The sequence below is a fragment of the Gadus chalcogrammus genome, chromosome 15, assembly GCF_026213295.1.
Source record: "Gadus chalcogrammus isolate NIFS_2021 chromosome 15, NIFS_Gcha_1.0, whole genome shotgun sequence".
Taxonomy (NCBI): Eukaryota; Metazoa; Chordata; class Actinopteri; order Gadiformes; family Gadidae; genus Gadus; species Gadus chalcogrammus.
In genome coordinates, this window is record NC_079426.1 from 6990880 (window position 1) to 7011041 (window position 20162).

The 20162-nt window shown below is 46.1% G+C and overlaps 3 protein-coding genes across 15 annotated transcripts in view; 2 read left to right on the top strand and 1 right to left on the bottom strand.

Moving 5' to 3' along the window:
• Positions 1–1876, top strand: part of lrrfip2 (leucine rich repeat (in FLII) interacting protein 2) — a 24005-nt gene extending 22129 nt beyond the window's left edge. For 7 of the 11 annotated variants that reach the window (XM_056609185.1, XM_056609191.1, XM_056609187.1 and 4 more), the window contains one exon: positions 130–784. In XM_056609185.1, the coding sequence (XP_056465160.1) occupies positions 130–240 (111 nt within the window). In that variant the 3' untranslated portion in view covers positions 241–784. Of the gene's footprint in view, positions 1–129 lie in introns of all 11 variants that reach the window. The other 4 variants (XM_056609192.1, XM_056609194.1, XM_056609193.1 and 1 more) reach the window with 2 other exon arrangements.
• Positions 941–10076, bottom strand: mlh1 (mutL homolog 1, colon cancer, nonpolyposis type 2 (E. coli)). The gene is made up of 19 exons (XM_056609196.1): positions 9831–10076; positions 9006–9096; positions 8811–8909; positions 8532–8605; positions 8351–8423; positions 7784–7875; positions 7637–7679; positions 7299–7387; positions 6846–6958; positions 6646–6739; positions 6232–6385; positions 5273–5643; positions 4893–5020; positions 4430–4538; positions 4106–4169; positions 3511–3675; positions 3100–3192; positions 2581–2694; positions 941–2020 (listed from the first exon to the last, which is right to left on the bottom strand). The coding sequence occupies exons 1-19, from the start codon at positions 9935–9937 to the stop codon at positions 1865–1867; spliced, it is 2229 nt and encodes a 742-aa protein (XP_056465171.1). The 5' UTR covers positions 9938–10076; the 3' UTR covers positions 941–1864.
• A 2454-nt stretch (positions 10077–12530) lies between these two features.
• LOC130405218 (uncharacterized) lies at positions 12531–18850 on the top strand. 3 transcript variants are annotated; one of them, XM_056610248.1, is made up of 8 exons: positions 12531–12593; positions 13384–13438; positions 13640–13828; positions 16475–16545; positions 16763–17292; positions 17391–17560; positions 17727–17899; positions 18173–18850. In XM_056610248.1, the coding sequence occupies exons 2-8, from the start codon at positions 13408–13410 to the stop codon at positions 18716–18718; spliced, it is 1710 nt and encodes a 569-aa protein (XP_056466223.1). In that variant the 5' UTR covers positions 12531–12593; positions 13384–13407; the 3' UTR covers positions 18719–18850. The 3 variants fall into 3 exon arrangements, with proteins under 3 accessions (XP_056466223.1, XP_056466225.1, XP_056466226.1); XM_056610250.1 differs by having other exon boundaries at positions 12549–12567; XM_056610251.1 differs by lacking the exons at positions 12531–12593; positions 13384–13438; positions 13640–13828 and adding an exon at positions 15876–16271.
• The last annotated feature ends 1312 nt before the right edge of the window (positions 18851–20162 follow it).

Consider the following 20162-nt stretch of genomic DNA (forward strand, 5'->3'; position numbering starts at 1 on the left):
TGTGTGCATGAATGGGTGAATGTTAGGTAAACTTGTAAAGCACTTTGAGTGGCCACTGGTTAGAAAAGCGCAGTGTAAATGCAGTCCATTCACCATCTCATCCTCCCTGTGTCCCCCCCCCCCCCACAGCTGCGCACGGCCCTGGACAAGAACGAGGAGATGGAAATGACCAACAGCCACCTGGTGAAGCGGCTGGAGAAGATGAAGGCCAACAGGAACGCGCTGCTGGCCCAGCAATGAACGCCCCCCCCCCCCCCCCCCCCTGCGGCCCTCCCCGACGCCGCTGCGGCCTCGGCACCACAGAAGCCCTTAAAACTCGCACCTCAGAACTTTATCGATTTGCGTCTGGAGCACATTTCCCTTTCTCGGCTAAAACACTTAAACGTAGCTAACCAAATAAAAGGGGAGGAGAGAAAAACGAAAAAAGGAAATAAGACATTTGTAGCACAGGCGGGAGACTAAACTGTGTTTTTGTTTTTTAAATTGGCGGCACGCGCCCGTTCTGTCCGGCCCGCTGCTCTGCTCTCCGGAGAAACGCCTCGGCAATGTATGGAAACCCACGGGTTTTCTGGGAGATATGAGGACGTTTCCCGAATCGCTACTTTAAAAAGTTTTAAAGTTCTTCAACGCTTGGTACCACATCGTGATATTCAGGAGGCCTCGAGGCGTCTCATTGGCTGTTGCTTTGTCCCTTTTGATGAGTTGCATGAATGGGTCTCATGAGGGTTTTAATAGGTTCAACTCTGATGGCTGGTCTGCCCCCCCCCCCCCCCCTGTACATCCCAACCCCCCTGCCCCGCGTCTCCCTCCCACCAGTCAAGTGCCTTCTCACACCTTGGAGACTTACCCTTCTGAACCGTTCAACTATAAACACTGATCTTTTTTTTTTAACAGGTACAAAATCATGTATTTCAACAGTGCTGCAGTCCTTTATTTGAGAATATATGTAGAACCAAATTTGTCTTCTGCGGTTTTCATTGATTCTTTTTTTTCTTTTCAAATATTTAAAAGATTTTTCTTGAAATAAATGTGTAATTTACAAAGCTGTATATACGCCATGCATCTTTCTTCAGTCTCTGCGTAAATTAAAAGGAATGAAACCCGGCAAGTTATTTGCTATGGGACTTGCATAGGGTCAGCTACGAAGAGCTATTTTTTCCAAGAGACTACATTAGAGTAAAACCTTTTCAATGTAATTTCTTCAATTTAGTTTTAAAAGCTACAAGTCCTGTGAAGAAGCTTCAAATGTTGACTTTTAGAGCTAAATAAAACCGATGCTTAGTCGTCGGTAGGTTTTGTTCTCAGGTTCGAGTTCAAAGGTTTCCTGGTTCCTTGGGGTTCGGTGAAGTGGAAAGATCCTAGGAAAGGATTTTCGTTGGGCTCCTTTGCTGAAGACATGAAGAGTGAAACTGTCGGGACGTTTAAGGGGTTAATGCTCCTGGTGCTTTTCCCAGCTCCGCGCTTCAGGTATTTTCCTGAAGGCGGAATGACGCGTCTCATTTAAACGAGCTGTATGGAAAGTTTTCTTCCACAGGAAAAACACATTGGTTTGCTTGGCTTCTGAATACCTTTGGCCAAATCCTTTATCAATTAAGTGTTAATAATAAACATGCATGCTAATTAATAAATGTTTTTTCAAAGAAAGATTTCCCTCTAACCTGCAAGAAAACGTTCAATCCAGCATTTAAAGAACAACATTTATTTACATGAAGAGTACACAATATAAAGCGGAACATGTTAGACAGGACGTCTCAAAACGGACACGTGTTCTCCAGACATTCTCCACATCCTCAGCACCTCTCCAACACCTTGTTGAGTTCAGCGGTTAGGGTCAGAGGTCAGCCACTCCTAGAGGTCGGGGAGGTCAGCACCTCTCGAACACCTTGTAGAGGTCGGGTAGGTTGGCGATCTGCAGCACGCTGCCGTCCTCGCTGAAGCTCTTGGGCGGGGAGAAGAGGCTCCTCAGCGCCTTGAAGACCACGTGCTCCACCTTCCAGCGCCACGAGCCGCCCTCACCCTCCTGCAGTGCAAGGCAACGTGTTCAGCCCGGCTCCAGACGGAGCTCCCTGCTAGAGTCGTTCCCATACCAGTATCGGAAATGCCTCTGATGCTGCCTAAAATGCAGCATCGGGTATCGGCGAGCACGCGAGTCTATGTGCCAATCCGATACACTCACATGACTAGCTCACTAACCACATAGGCGCAGAACGTCACAAACACTGCGGTGTTGTGCTGCGTTCGTTAACGGTTGGAGGTGGAAAAGTCGGAATGGGAAACGTGCCATCTCCGACCTACGTGGGTTCGAGCTACAGAGTCTGAGAAACATGGATGCTCACGCTTAACTACAGTCCGGAAAAAACCAGTAAGTCAATACTGACCTACTTACGAAGAAACGTAAGAGGACCCTTCAATAAGAACATGCGCTGTTAGTATTTAGGATGTTAGATGCTGTATCGGTATATACTCTATCGGCAGATATTCAAGTTCAGGTATCGGGAAGGAAATCATAGTATCGGAACATCTCTACACGCTGTAGGAGTATGTGACGAGGACTAGTCTTTCCCCGGTGTGTCCACGTACCTGCGGCTCCTCTCCGGGCTCCGCATCCAGGATGAACTGCTTCCTGATGGCGTAGAACTGGCTGCACTCCTTGGCAAAGTCCCCAAAGCACTCCTTCTCATCGTCCCAGTTCACCTGCACCGAGGGACGCCGTGGGGAACGGTAAATGGACTGCATTTATCCAGCGCTTTTCTAACCAGTGGTCCCTCAAAGCGCTTTACAATACTGCCAAACATTCAGCCAACGACAGCGGAGTCAACCACGCAAAGCGACAGCCAGCTCGTCGGGAGCAGTCAGGGTGAGGCGTCTTTTTCAGGGACACCTCGACACTCAGCAAGGAGGAGCCGGGGATCGAACCAGCAACCTTCCGGTTAGCAGCCAACCCGCTCTACCTCCTGAGCCACATGCCACCCTTCCGCCAGGAGACATCGCTGCGAGCGTTTACAGAACTATAGTTGTTCCAATCTCTCTGTTGCTAGGCGCAGGATAAACATGGGCCCCTACCTCTGTTGCTAGGCGCAGAATGAACATGGGCCCTACCTCTGTTGCTAGGCGCAGGATAAACATGGGCAGCCCTTCCATCACGGGGCTGTAGTGGTCGAGCAGCAGCGGCAGGCCGGTCAAGTTCCCGTCCTGTGGTAAGAGGAAATGGGAGCTACAGTAAACAATAGTGTGTGACGGTGTGTGTGTGTGTGTGTGTGTTTGCGCGCCATGGCAACACGTTCTCTGTGTGGGTTTTCCTCAGAAATCCGGATTGACGTACATTAGCATGTCATCCTATATGTCTCACTATATAAGAAACCTGAAAGGGACACAATCTGGTTTTTTTTCACCCATTGACAGCATGCTTTTTCTCACAAAAGTGAGTGATTAATAAAAAGGTGTAGTCCAGGTCAGCAACCTCGTGCATGATGTTATGAATCCCCCCCCCCCCCCGGACCCCAGACAGACCTGGTCTATCTCCAGGGAGAAGTAGTCCTCAAGCATCTCGTGCTTGTTCCTGAGGAAGTCGGTGATGTACTGGGCCAGGCCCTCCCGGGGCCCGTCCTCCTCCGTCCAGCCGCTCTCCTCCGACTCCAGCGCCAGCATGGCCAGGTCGTACAGCGGGGCGGGGCTCTGGGACACAAGACATGGACAACACACTGATTAGACAGGGCCGGACAGCTCACACAGGCTTAGACAGGGCCCGCAACACACACACACTTAGAAAGGCCCGCAACACACACTCACAAACATTTAGACAGGGCCAGGCTCTGAGACACAATACATATAACACACGCGCTTAGACAGGACCGCATGACACAGGCTTAGACACGGCCGGACTCTGGGAAACAATACACATATAACACACGCGCTTAGACAGGGCCGGGCTTTGGGACGTACCACAACACACACGCTTAGACGGGGGTCTGACATAGACTTTGACCCACTTAGCCGGGGTCTAGCACTATCTCAGCCCCCCTAAAAGTGTAATTTCCTTTTAAAAACATGTGACCATGTTATTGAGGCTGGCGCCGTTGTGCTCAGCCTCGCATGGGGTACTCACCGACAGCCGGAGAACACCAAAGTTCCCAAAGTCATAGATCAGGATCTGACGGAAGAGCTCCTGGCTGCAACACAGAGAAACAACACAGCATGATGAAGATCCAACACAGCAGAAACAACACAAAACAAAACGACATGTTGAAGATCCAACACAGGAGAAACAACACAAAACAAAACGACATGTTGAAGATCCAACACAGCAGAAACAACACAAAACAAAACGACATGTCGAAGATCCAACACAGGAGAAACAACACAACATCTTGAGGAATCCAACACACCAACACGTTGAAGAATCGTGCGAGTTTGCGTGTGGGGGTCTGACCTGAGCTTGGTGGAGTTGAGCAGGTAGAGCTTGGTGTGGTGCTGGATGAGGGTCCACTGGGGGTTGACGCAGCCCACAAACGAGTGGTTCTGCAGCATCTCCTGAAGACCTGGGGGGTGGGAGGCCGCGTTCAGTTCAGCCTTTCACTCTAAACGGACTGCATTTATACAGCGCATTCCTAACCAGGGGCCACTCAAAGCGCTTTGCAATACTGCCTCACATTCAGCCATTCATGCACACACATGCACACATTCACACATCGACGGTGGTGTCAGCCCCACAGGGCGACAGCCAGCTCGCCAGGAGCCGTTAGGGGGAGGCGTCTTGCTCAGGGACACCTCGTCAGCTAGGAGGAGCCGGGGATCGAACTAGCAACCTTCCGGTTACCAGCCGACCCGCTCTGAGCCACATGCCTCAGGTCACAGTTCGGAGCGGAGCGGGGCGAGGCGAGGGGGGAACTGACCTTTGTGGGTGTCTTCAGAGATCTCAGTCCGCAGCTCCTTGATGCTGTTCAGCTTGATGACACGCCTCCTGGGCGTGGCTGCTGCTGTTAGCTCCTCCCCCTCCTCCTGGCTGGTCCTGGGGCGCTTCCTGGGAACACACACACACACATGTGAGTTTGCACACAAAAACGCACTAACACACACACTTAAAGGGTTAATGCACACAATTATTAACATGGTTAGCAGGTGCTAGTGTTATGCTGAACTATGTGTCGATTGTAAAATGTTAAAGACATTTCGCAGCAATATCTAATTATTAATGACACGTTATTATGAAATATAGATAAGAGATGATCAACATTGTAAAACTCCAACTGAATTATCACACAATGACCGGTACCTGGGCTGGTCTGGGGTGGTGGTGCTGCCTCTGGAGGCCGGCTCCATGTCCTCCACCTCCCCCACCTCCCCCAGGGCCTCCAGCAGGGCAGCATCCTCCGTCGCCTCCATCTCCGCCCCCGACTCCGCCCACACGGCCCCAGCCCCGCCCCCGCCCCCGCCCCCGCCCCCGGACGCCCCCCCGGCCCCACTGGGACCCGGGGCGGTCTTCTCCCTGGGCTGGAGGAAGGCGTCCAGCTTCTGGGCACGGCAGTCGGTCCGCACCATCTGGTGGGCGTAGACGCGGTCTGACGGATCCGCCCCCGCGGCGTCCCCCCGGGCGGAGGAGGAGGGGGGCTTCACCTCCGACACCGACAGGCCCGGGAGCATCGTCTGCAACACACACACACACACAGGGGGGCACGCGGTCACGTGTGCAAAACACACACAGGGGGGCACGCGGTCATGTCTGCAACACACACACGGGAACGCATGTGGGGGTTTCCCCTCCGGATCCAGATTGACCTGCATGAGTTAGTGACCCCTAAATGTCTCACTTTGTGAGAAAAACCTTGACATTGACTTGCCATTTGCGTGTGACACAGTGATTGTGTCCAATTCAGGTTTTCTTTACCCATGCTGCCCTGACGGCACGTGTTCACATCTGCATGGGGCTGGGGCTGGTACGGGGGATTGTCGAGGGCGGTGCGTTTGTACTCTCAGCCAAAAGGTTCTGGGTGCAAACCCCAATATCTGATGCAGTGTAACCTGTCGGCATCCCCGGGTTACGATTCCCTTAACAACCCTTACGACTCATAAACGGCATGCGTCACGAGATTACCTTGTGATGAACATGAAAGCTAGCCAGGATACGGGCTTGCTACTTTACGTTCCTGCCTAGCGTCAAACGCGGGCTTGCCTGTTAAGGGCAACCCGTGTTTCAGTGTCTCTTAAAGTGCAGCGCGCCCCTCCTGACCCTACCTGGGTGAAGTAGGTGCGCGAGGAGTTGGAGCCCAGCAGTTTGCTCTCCACGTGTTTCTGGACGCTCTCGATGATGCTGTCCTCGTGCAGGAAGTGGACCTCGTGTTTGGTGGGGTGCACGTTCACGTCGATGTTGTGGGGGGCGATCTCCAGGCTAGGGGGGGTCCGGCGTGGAGGACAAGCACAGAGACGGTTCGCACACACAACGAAGCTACGGGCTGGGCTGCACTTTATCGGCGGTAAACCCCTACATCCTTGGTTCAAACCCAAATGTCGGCAGTTTAACCTGTTGCCATCCCAGGGTACCCTTACCCACTTATTGTATGCTGTACGTCCTGGCACTTAAAAACAGTACTTAGCATTGTGTAGCGTCTTATCCTAGCTATCTTTGTTGAATACGGGGAATAGCATTACCTGAGGTAGAGGAAGGGGTGCGTGTTCTTGGGGAGGTAGGCGGCGTAGACCGTCTCCAGGGCTTTCTTCAAGGCGCCCGACTCCACCAGACGATCTGAGGCAGACGGACAGAGGAGAGCTCAGCACGGCGGCAGCGGCGGCCCTGTGACGCTCGCCGGCTGAGGTGGGTCTGTGGCGTGGATCGTCAGCGGGGGACGTACGGTTGATGAAGAGGACCAGGATGCACTTCTTCACAGAGTAGTTGGCGTTGGAGATGTAGCCCTTCAGCTTGAAGGCGAACTTCGTATCCTCGCAGCCGACTTCAATCAACTCCCTGGCGGACATGGATATCAGAAATACACATTTACATTGACATTTAGGGGATTTTGCTGACGCTTTTATCCCATGCGACTTAAACCCATTCATTCACACATTCACACACCGACGGCGGGGTCAACCACGCAAGGCGACAGCCAGCTCAGTGTGAGGCGTCTTGCTCAGGGACACTTGGAGCCGGGGATCGTACTAGCAACCTTCCGGTTACCAGTCAACCCGGTCTATCTCCTGAGCTGCTGTCGCCTCGTTTACAATAGCTCAGGAGAAATGGTCATGTCGAGGGTAAGAAATAAATCAGAGCAGTACAGGAACAAACGGCCTTGTTTGGGCTTTCGTACCGGCTGACCGCGTTGCCAAACACCCCTCGGATGTTATCCACGACGGACGCGTCGGGGAGGGTCCGCACGTCTGCCACCGTCTCTCCTTGCTGAGGAGAGTGAGATCCATGATTAACATTAAAACCTCACATGCTTTGGTTTGTTGCAGCAAAATGATGAGCAGAAAACATTAGTACCGATTAGTACCGATAGGTTTGAGCACAGAAACCAACGAGTGTTACACTTCTGCGAAACTCTATCAAACGTCTATTCTGACAGAAGTCATCCAGGATTCTTCTAGAAAGTTTAAACATGAAGTAAAATAAAATAGCCATGACTGATGGACTCGAATTAAATACCTTCTTGACAGAAAGGCTTTTCCCCGAGTTGTGTATAGCGTACCTGCAAAAAAAAGGCCACAGTAGTAAGAGACAGCAGGTAAACGTAAACATAGAACGAGGCAACCGAAGGAGGAACCCGCTGCGCGTCGCCCCGCCTCTCCCCACCTGCTCACCACCTCCACGATCCGGGCGTACTCTTCTCCTGGGCTCTTCAGTGCCTTCCTCCGTGTGGACACGTTGTAGAACAGGTCCTCCACCTGCAGACATGGACCCAAAGGCCGCAGCACCATCGTTACATGCACAGCTCCTACTCCTGAAGAACCTCCCACCCGGACCGTTTACATTTATATTCAGGGCATTCAGCAGACGCTTTATCCAAAGCGACTTACAGTAAGTACATTTGTCAGCAGTTCAATTGAAACAATATATCGCTGCCTGTCGGTACAGTAACGATGTTCATAGAACCAAGGGCCAAGCACTTACAATCACTAGATTAACCCATTCCCCGTATACAACAAAAATGGCTAGGATAAGACGCTACGCAATGCCAAGCACTTTTTTAAGTACAAGGACGTACAACCTTCAATAAGTGCTCACATTAAGGACCAGGAAATACAACATACAAATAAGGGCGTAAGAGGGTTTTGGGGGGGGGGGTAAAGGGGAGGGGGGGGGGGGGGGGGAGACTATGCAGAGTGTAGGTGAACTCTGATCAAGTGAGGGACCACTCACCAGTATCTGTGTGCCCTGGTTCCCAGCACAGGGTTTGGGAGGCCCTTTTGGTTTCCCATCACTGTAGTTGGCTCTGAGGAAGTGGGCGACACACGTGTTCAGAACGGTCCAAGTACCGCCCCCAAGGAGACGTAAACAGCCCCGCCCCTCATGTTCAGAGAAACTAGTTTGAAACTCCTACCTGTAGGCACACTTTGCATCCTTTGTTTTGGTTGTAATGGTCACATGGGCCACATGGCTGATACTGGCCAGTGCCTGCAAACACACAATACAAACACATGATACAAACACACAACGCAAACAAGCAATACAAACACACGACACAAACGCACGATGCAAACACACAACACAAACAAACACACAATAAAAACACATGACACAAACACACACCCGATCACATGTTTTAGGGCACACAAAGAGTACATATTGGTAATACAGTAACGCATGTGTCTCAGCTCACCTCCCCTCTGAAACCATAGGTGGAAATAGCAGAAAGGTCCTCAAAACTCTGCAGCTTGCTGGTGGTAAACCGTTCACACACTATATCCATGTCTTCTTTCTATGTTAAAAACAAAAGGAGAAGATATTGAGAACGACACGAAGCCAGCAGAGCAGAGATGCCCCATGGACAGACCGAACAGACAGACAGTCGTACCCTGATGCCGGTGCCGTTATCCTGGATCTGGATGAGCTTCAGACCACCTTCCTTCACCGTCACTTGGACATTAGTCGACTTTGCATCCAAACTGCAAAAAAATGTACATACAGAGGCCGTTATTGGTTTCTGCGTCACGTCATCAGCCCATATGTTGGCCACAGCTTTGTCCATGGGATTGGTTTTTGACCAGGTTAGGTTATTCATTTAAATTCTATTTTAAAAAGCTTTATTGGCATGAGAAACAAACAAACATTAACATTGTCAAAGCAGGTGAACAATAAAGAGGTCAAAGTTTAAAACGTTAAATACAAAATATAGATACATATATCAGATGTTACACTATTAAGTATTCAATATATAGTAAAAGTAAAATGTGTGACATTATAAAGATTCTGGTATCTCCTATAAACAAATAAATGAAAGATACTCTAAAGTGAATACACAGTATTTACAATATGTATGACTTGTGCAGTAGTCAATAGTGAAAAGTGAGTCCAGTGGGATGAGTCCGTTTATGGGGAGTTTGAGGGCCTTATCTCATCACAACCGGTGAATCTGGCTGGTGAGATCGCACATCGTTGTATTTCTCCAAACAGGTATGGCGTCTTTAAAGTCATGCAGGTCTATGTAATCCGTGGGAAGTGTGTGTTCCTGATGTCTTGGTGCGAAGTGCAGCTCAGTTTCCAGTTGGTTGTGTGTGCAGTGGGAGCAATATATTCCGAGTAAACACGAAGAGCTGCTCCAATTAACATCTACCAGTTCTCCCATCAACACCCAGCAGTGCTCCCAACAACCCCCACCAGTTCTCCCATCAACACCTACCAGTTCTCTAGCATCTCCTTTATGGCGTTAGCGGGTCTCTGGATGACTTCTCCCGCTGCGATGCGGTTAACCACCGTCTCGTCCAGCCGGCGGATAACTCCCGCCATGTCTGCTGCTCGGTCAGACTTAAAAAAGGTTGAATTAAACCTAAAGCATATATGATAAATACGTTAAAAGTGAGCTGAACGGTTCATATTGAGCTGCCATGCAGCAACCACAACAAGCATTGGGGCGCGCGGGAGACGCGGTCGTTCCGGCTGACCGCTCATTGGTTGATTTCTGGCTCTGAAGGCGGATTCCCCGCGATGGTCAGCGAATGGAAGTCCAGTAAATCTCTTCTACGCTCATTGGTTTGTTTCTGGCTCTGGGGGTTTATCCCGCCCCGTTGGGCAGCCAATGGGTGGGTTTCAGTCACGTGATTATGATGACGCACGAAGGAAATAAACTATAGAAACGATCCCTGAAAGTATGATCTTACTTTAAAAACGGGCGCGGACAAGACCCTATTCATCAAAAAATATTTTGATGAATAGGGTGGGCCACACTGGGGCTAGTTGTTTTGTTGGAGTAACACATTGAACCCGGGACGCAAAATATTTAGTTTAGTACTAACTAACGGCATTCAAAAACAAAATAAACAATAAATGGCCTTTTCCCATTACAGCATTTATTTCAGTAGCATAGTATTACGTTTTTCTTTCAATTACAGCAATTGTCAACATTATTTGAAATGTTTCATTGGTCAAAGCAATTGTCAATATTGCAACATTTTGGGCTTCCTTCACTGACATCAAACCACTCAGTGTCATACATCACCAACAGCAATAACGTCAGTATGATATATATTATAAATCTCAAGTTCCACCTTGTGCGTCAGTGCCACACCATCATAAGAAATCGACCCCCGTCTGGACGGAGATGGGAAAAAAAAAAAAAAAAACGTTTGGAGGGGGGTCCACTGGGGGGTACGAGCTCAGTTTTACGAGGGTACTGCCCCCCCCCCCCCATAGAACCGTCCCTGTCATTGAGACAGAACTCGGGCGTTAGTGATCCAGACATGATACAAAGAAACACTTTTAATGTTACCGTGAATGTTGACATGTATAACCCTGATATTGTTTTAATAATGGCACATGAGGACAAACATCGGGATAGAGTGACGTTCAAAACTAGTTATCATAAGGGCCAATACAGGTACCACGCACAACTACGTTAAAGGAGTGATATGATAAAGAGAAATAGAGATAAATGGTCCCCACATCTCTTTGCGATACAAGGGGGTCCGTTGACGAAAGTACCACCCCGCCTGTCAGAATTCAACTCAATCCCCACTGCTTTAGTTCAACTCACATCTGACCTCTCTGTTTATCAATTATTAAATATACCTCCTCTGGTAAATGAATAGAGAAATTTTGATTTTGTTGTGTTTATTTTGTTATGATATTTAATCAATTTTCTGTCTATTTTCCCTAGGTCAACTGTGGCGACATTTGGATGCAACTGTGCAGAGGAGCAGACAAATTCATAGTGCCACAGCCGATGCCATCGTAGAGGTCCAGCGCTATTTAAGAGAACCTCACATCAACCGAAATGATGATCCACTCCAATACTGGGAAACGCAGAAACTATTATTTTCACACCTCTACATTTTGTCATTGAAATTTTTGTGTACCCCTGCATCCTATGTGCCCTGTGAAAGGCAGGAGAGGTTGTGTCAAAAAAGAGAAACCGGCTAAGCCCAAAGGTTTTGGAGCAAATCTTGTTTCTAAATAAAAATCATTAGCCAAATCCTGTTTCTGAATGAAATCATTAATGAAATCGCCAAAAACTGTCCCACATCTCAACCACATTTCCCCTTTTACAAAATCAGTTCTACTATCATGTTGCCAAAAAAAATGCAATAATCAAAGCACTTTCACTGTCCTGTTGCCTAAACACATAATTTACAAAAATAAGACAGTTCCCAGTTCCAAGAACACTTTAATGGCTATTGAATTAATCACTCATTCTCAGTCATCATGCAGTGTGATACCACTTTAATCTATCAATCACATTCTCTTTTGCCAAATGATTTATTTTCTAGCATGAGCTCTGGAGATATTTATGAATTGCACACTCACACACATCATGTATCACTGAAATTACCTAAATTCTCATAAGATGTTATGTTGTATCGGCACACGAAACAAAAATAATTTTGGGTTGGGTTGTCATAATTTCATTCACCACTAGATGTAGCGTACTCTTTTGAAACTTCGAGCACGAACCACGTTGGAGGTTCATCTGGCTGCGATGCTTTGACGTTTCATGAGGCATCATCTCGGCACCTTTAGAAAACACTACAAATATCTTCGGTCACCTACTACAATATTTTGTTTTGTATTTTCCACATCAATATCAGGGGATAGCGCGAACGCAGTCCCCCACTACCACAAATTATGCAGTCGAGATTCCGCCATTTGAGGAGGTGAGAGCCATGCGAATGCATAGCCGTTGGAAGTGTAGACAACGGCGGCCGCCCATTGGCTCGGAGTCTACACTTGTCTATACTTGTCTACACTTGCCGGCCGCTAATTGGCCAGGAGTCTACACTTTCCTCCGAAAGTGTAGACAATGGCGGCCTCCCATTGGCGCGGAGTCTACAGTTCCCTAGAGCCCTCCCCCTCCCCCCCTCCCCGACGTTGGCACTTGACGTTGGCACGTGCCCATTCGGAGCGAGTTCAGCCGATGGAAAAAGGTAAAACGTCAACACCGTTTCACCCGGTAAGAGTCGCATTCCTACTAATATTACTAACTAATATGTTCGGCTTGTGCTTCTCGTTCCCACCGAGTGCTTTTCATTCATCATACCTGTCGTACCTAGCTTATTCAATTAATGTATTTTTAATAAGCTAAATAATTTTTAATATTATTTTCTTCCCACTCACTGCGGAGGCTACTTTGCCCTAATACAACCAGCCTCGTTCGCTTCATGTCAACAACTTAGCCATACAAAACTATGTTTTTTAATGTAGGTTTATTAAATGACTTTTTCCTTGAATGAACTTGTTTATCTTTGGGTTTATTCATATGTTAAGGTGCTGCCGACGGCCATTAGGCCTCATTTACATGTCCGAACATGCCAAACTCCGAGTCCGCCAGCGAGCGGAGTTTGGCCTACTCTCGAGACATTTTGCTTAGTTACTGTTAAAAAGTATATCTATAAATGTAGGTTGAAAGTGTCCCCGTTAATGTACTACTATCGTATATTGATTCAACGTCGATCGTTACGATCGTTACGGTCGATCCGCAAATCAGTGCCCCGACGCCGACGTTACGGCGATCGACCGTAACGTTCAAATTTGACCGATATTTGTCATTAATTTCTCTTATAAAGCTATCATACCTACCTTGACTTAAACTTGCCAATATTACATCAATATGTAGCCCACTCGTATATTTATGAATCAGAAGTCGACATAGCCATAGCAGCCCTCAAAAAAAGGCCAAGAAAAAACACTACGGTCCCCCTAGCATTTTGACGTTGATATTTTGTTTCTATGAACTTTAATAGGCAACACATTAGCTCTATTTGAGGATGGATTCCGAAGCAGCGACCCATTCAGCAGGTTAGTTTATAACATGCATGTTTTGTCTGTATGGTTATAACATGCATACTTCCATTGTCTATACGTTATGTATAGCCAGCAGAATAAACTGCCCAGTGCGTGAAAACATTTGTTATGTTATTATTACAAATATAGTATGAAATGAATGCCTGGGGAAAAAGTCCCAAAACACTTTAAACACTTTGGTGAATATTTTTTCAGGTACAGCCAGCAGCAGCAGACCGTCTGCGGACCCATTGCTGCCCGTGCTGCCCATTCTGGACCCCACTGTGCCCCTGGACAGGCAGCAATGTGTCCTGAAGGCAACCAAAGAGGCCAGGGCCTTTCACAGGCCCAAAGGCTTCCAAGCCAGCGCCGGTCCCAAGGACCTTCAGACGGCTTGTGATGAAGGTAATAAATCTGAATTATTATCCCACACCCTAAAAAATCTAAAGTTGGGCCAACTTACAATTTTAAGGCAACAAACTGCAATTTTAAGTTGGGAATGACAACTTAACATTTTAAGTTCTGCTTTTGAGTTGGTAATACTTTGAATTTCAAGTTCTATTAACTCAACCTGAAGTTGCAGTAACTCACAATCTTCAGTTAAGAAAACTGTAAAACCTTAGTCATCTTGACTTAAGTCTAAGTTGCAGTAACTTGTAATTTTGAGTTGAAACTACTTTAAATCCTTAATCATCCTGACTTAAGTCTAAGTTGCGGTAACTCACAATTCTAAATTAAGAAATCTTTGAAACCCAAGTCATCTCGACTTATGTTTACTTCGGTAACTTGACATTTTAAGTTATGAATACTTTAAATCCTTAGTCATCTTGAATTCTCAAACTTGCAATAACTTCGAAATATGAAAACTTTAAAGCCATACTCATAACTCAACTTCAACTTGCAGTAACTCTATATATAATACATCATGCATGAAAGAAATTACAGGGGCTATAATATCTCAATTCAAATCTTTTTTTATTGAACATGTCTTGCATGTCTCAAGTGCTGTGCAAAAGCACAGAAGACCAATAGCTCACCCGATCAGGTGAAACAGTTGCTTTCTTAAAACATTGAAATAACAGCACGTGCTGTATTAAAATGCATAATACAGCATTATTCCTATAGACAGGAAGAGAAGAGATATTTGGGGGACTGAGTAAAATAAGTAAATATACAAAAGGGCAGCATGAACATTAACAATTTAAAACAGGCCCAACAAGTTTGTTTTCAACAGAACTTGCAGCTCAACATTAGGTTCTGACACAGGGTTACAGAAGAAGTTTGTTTTTGAGGGATCTGACTCTTGCAGAGAGATCTGTCCCCAGCTCCAAAAAGATCTTTTGAAACATTTCAAAGGTGTATCGCAGTTCCTTGGGAAACTGGATGTTCAGAGCGTATATCAGCCCAAAGAGCAACGCAAGGGCCGTTGGCAGGTCAGGGAGGTCTTGTAAGACGATATGTTCTTCTAAAACCACAGCTACATTTTGAAGTCTTGTAGGAGCGGAACTGTGATCCTCCATCACAGAAAGTATCCCCACTATGAGACCTCTTGTCTTCTCCTCTTCTGGGTCAGTATCCTTGTGATGACAGACAAAGACAAATGTATGATTAATAAATGAAACAAAAGGTTTGTCTTTTCCTATGGCTCAGAATAAGCTCTTACTCTCAAATAACTATAAAAAATATTACATTTATTTTACCTTATGTTAAAAAACAGAACATTTCCATCTCGTAAGTTTCAGACTAAATAAAGTAATAGCCAACGAAGTACAGCTTTTTACGACACTTAATGCATTGACATAAAGAGGGCAAGGAGAACATTGGAATGGATAAACTGGATGAAAATAAAGGGCAGAGAGGTTAAAGTCAATAACAGAATAAACATTATGATCCAAGCAGTCTATTTTACAATATTGTTAGTAACAGTATAATCCAAGTGACGGTTGCTACTACTAATGACCACTCACCAGACAATTCCTGAACAGCTTCTCGTGACTCTCACGGAGAAATAAAGGAAGGCCCTTCAATGCTGCGGTCTGTCTGTGTGCTGTTATGTAATTTGTCTTAAACACAAAGAGATGGATAAAAAACATTACTACAAAATCAAAGTAACATGTACTAAATTAGAGAGCAAACAGGAAAACGTCAATGGTGAGTTTATCTGATATATTTCGTCAAATTTAATCACACAATTTAGTGTATCACTGAATGAAGCATAAACTATATATGGTGTGCCCGCATGCACGCGCCCGCCTGGCTGAACGGCTGAAAAGCACAACATGCCCCAGCGAAAACTGAAATACAACAACCACACAATAGAACCCACAAACAAACCGTTTAATTAAGGCAGCTGTAGACCGGTCTTACACCCCGAAAAATCTTTTTTTTTTCCCAATGGAGTCTGGTGACTTGGAGCTTATAAGCCACCAGACTCCATTGAAAAAAAGTGTAATCGTACGGCGTGGAAAACCGTCCTACAGCTTCCTTAATTTAACAGTTAGTTACACATAGCTAGAAGTGTATGCTACTGTATTCTTGCAATAACGAGATATGTCTAGTAGAATACCGAGTATTTGAACTTGCCGGTCTGAAAGGACTGCAGTGCCGTTCTCGCACGACTGCGCTGTTTGCTGCTTGAACATACCGAGACAAGCACCGCAGGCCTCGTCCTAGCTTGCGATAAGCTAAAGCTAACGGCGACGGCAAGCATTATTTATTCTGTATAGGGTCATACTATCGTCAGTGAAAATGCATACCTTATCCACTTATTTATCGTGTATTATATTCACATTCATGGAAAAAACTTGGGAGGATGCATTGTTATCAGAGGCTCTCGCCACTTTTGAAGGTAAATCCGTTTTTTATTCTATCGATGGCATTCACAGATCAACATTAAGCTCATATAACTGTACATATATTTAATATAAAACTTTAAATCAGTTTAAAATAAAACAGGTTAAAAGGCACACTTTTCAGGATTATTCTTTATTTCTGTTTCAACCCAATATGATCCTTGTGGCTTCCTAAGCTTTCGTCCTCATTTTCTTCCAGCTGACACTGCCATGGCCCCTCCACCAGACCCTCCACAGCAGCCACAGACAGACCCCGTTCCACCATCGCAGGTACAGACATAGTTCATAGATAGGTCACACTAACATACAGGTTTATAGTTATACACTTACTCACTTCCATATATGTTTATACTAATACACTTACTTACAGCCTGAGGTAATACATGTTCAATACAGCTAAATACTGTTTAATATGTTAATGCAGCAGGAACAGCGTTACAGTCAGAGCACTCAGTGACTGGTACATGACGGTTTTGTCTTCCACCAGGTGTCATTTGAGGGCTGGCACAAACAGTGGGAGTCCGGCCCTCAAGGTCTCCCCAGTGCTGACGTGAAGTGGCTGAAGGAGGACGCTGACAGGGGGCTCTTTAAGAACCTCACCATTGCTCGCAGGAAAATTCTGAAGGAGGATCGCATGTGGTTCCATCCACCAGAAATTCCTGGAGTGGTGGTGGGGGGAGGAGTGCCCTCTGCAGACGCTTTTTTTAGAAGCCGTGTCTTCTTTTGGAGGCCTGTGGGAGTGTGGGGCTACAGCCTTCGCTGTCCCAGGTCAGGATGCCCCGGGGGAAAAGCAGCCTTTCTGTACCGCTGTGGGTATGGAAACACAGTGAGGCATATCTGTGACATGACTGGTTGGTACAGCATGCTCACAGAGCTCCTGGCCTGCAACGCGTGCAGGAAGGCTGCAAAGGGCTCTCAGGAGCATTCAATTGGTCGCTTCCTGGCGTGGGATGCTGCTATTTTGAAGCAGCTGACTCCAGCCCACCAAGCCTTGTTCCCTGCGATCCTAACACCAAGGTGAGAGTCTCTTGTTATTTCACAATATTTTGAATCTTAAACAGTTTTACTACAGAGCAAAGTTCCACTGGCGTTACATGATTGTGCTGTAATTTCAGACACGGTGTGGACAAGCAAGTTGTCCGCCTGATGAGGGATCGGACTGAGGGCAACACCATGGTCAAGGTGTGGAGGCAGGTCCAGGAGGGTCACTGTGAGGAGTACCTGCAGAGAAAGGACCTCTACACCACCCTTCTCTGTCAGCTCAGCAGACCTGGAAGCATCATGAGTAAGTCAGATTAGTTTGTTTTTTTCACACACACACACACACACACACACACACACACACACACACACACACACACACACACACACACACACACACACACACACACACACACACACACACACACACACACTCTGTATAATATAACAATCCACTTCTCTGCCTCCAGGTGCTCTGGGCCATCATTACCAGAAGCCGCCAACGCGCAGGGAGCTGCCGTCGCCGAGGCTTCTGAGAAAAGCCTACCTTATCTATGAGGCAGAGCACATTGAGTTACTTGACTACCGGACACGAATCATGTCCACGTTCGGGAAAGTCCTAGAGTATGACTCCACCAGGAAGGTAAATTTAACACAGTGTAAAATGTTTCATTTAACAAGTGTCTCAATGTGCATCATTTAATAATCAATACTTCAATAACTGTATGAGCCAAAGACTGACTAGTTATTGTACTTATGTTTGTAGTATTGCATTTGTTATATTAATAACAGCATTATGTACACATTTAAAGTAGTGGCATATGAGTTTTGAAATATTGTTAGAGGGTTGTCCATAAGGAGACAGGAAGCCTTCTCAGCCACAAACGTGACGGATCGAGGTTTGTCTATCCTCCAGCGTCCGCAGAGCGTCACCAGCACCAGCCTACCTCCCGCTGCAGAGCTCCCGGATGAGAGGCCGCACACCAGCCGACCTCAAGTGCAATATGAGGTCACTCCATCTCTGGCTGGCACGCGGAAACGCAAAGTGCCGCAGGACAACCTAACGTCTGCACCCCAACCTCAGCAATCAACCACGGCAGCAGGACTCCAGCCCCAGCCCGTGTTCGTGTTCCTGCCACTCCGTAGACCAGCTCTTCCCCCCCAGCTGCTGCCGCCGCCTGTTTTCCTGCCGCCTCCCGCACTGCCACAAGCCAGATCTACTCTGTACAAGAGGAAAAAAAAAGAGCTGGGCGCTACACGGCCCCAGAGCAAAGTACAAACGCACACATGCGCTCTTTGTGGCCAGTCCACTCAAGGACACATAAAATACAGGAAGAAAACATACTGTCAGAAATCGAAATTATCCACATCCAAAGGCCTCACTGGAAAGCCTTTTGAAAACATCACAGACTTCCGTATGGCAGTGGACGAGCTTCTGGCCTCTCAGTCCCAGGCCCCTTAGAGCTGTCATTGCTGTTTTAGATTTAGATTTTAAGCTAATATTACAATTATTTATGTTTTTTTACACCTGTGTTTATAAACCTGTGACAACCTATTTTATTATTGAAAATGTGATTTATTAAAAAAACAAAAATTGCACTCCAATAAACCTCTCTGACCTTTATTTTCATACAACAATTAACAGAATATAAAAAATCATAAACATGACAAGATAAGACAGTCAATTCCTCATCCAGAACATTCCCCTATTACAGTAGCAATAAACATAAAGGTGATAATCTGTACTTAAGCTCTGCTAAGGCACTTTTAATGTAAACAGATCCACACCAGTGATAGCTTTCCATACAGGTTGTTTTGCCTTTTTTAAACCTTTCAATGTGGAGCTTGCATGAGGGCAAAGGTTAACTACTTTGTTTGTGTGGTGTTCAGAAAACAATATGGCTTTGAACACCACAAAAACAAAGTAAATCTGTATCATGCAGGATACAGATATTACAAAAGACAGGCAATTACACAGTATAATTGCAACCATAATTCTAAGTGAGTATACAGAAGATATGTACATATATACTGGTTTAATAAATAATATACAATATAAATATGAAAACAGATACAGACAGTCGATACAAATACAGCTCACCAGTCACACACAGTCATGATCAGATTCTGCCAATAGAGGGAGGTGTTTGATTGACAGGTGTCCGGTCTACAATCTCTCCCATTGAAACTCATCAAAGATGAGAAAAGTACCTATAATGCTTTTTTGAAACATGCTACAGTTCTAACGTAAACTATCATGGTTTCAGGCTTCAATTTTTTTTTTCTTCTACATTAATCACAATGAATTGCTCAGGGGTTTGCACGTCGCCACGGCTCATCGCCGGCCGTCGAGTAACTTCTGAGGCAGGTGCATTAAATAGCTACCTCTTTTGAATTGTCAACTGTCTATATTGTATCAGAGGCCCTTTATGATGCATATACTGATGTTTATTTTTTATATGCACAGCGTAATTATGTAGATTTTTTATCTTTGTAGACGACAGATTGCCTGCTAGTTTGTAAACTCGACTTCGCCATCTGTGAAGGTATCTCCGGGGTAAATTGATTACATTGCTACCTCTTTTGAATTGTCAACTCTCTATATTATATCAGAAGGCCTTGTATGATGCATATACTGATCTTTAGTTGTACATGCACAGCGTAATTATATATATTTTTATCTTGATAGACGACCGATTTTTAGTCATTGCCTGCTAGTTAGTCAGCTCGATTTCACCAGCTGTGAAGGCATCACTGCACCAGAAGTTAAGTAGTGAATCTCTGACAACTTTTATTTGGTTAGTCATTGATGTAGGATTACTAAAATCAATAAGGTTGATGATTAACGACGGGTTTAATCTGCTGAACCTGACGGTGTTAGCTACGGTTGGAGTAGTGTGTGTCTG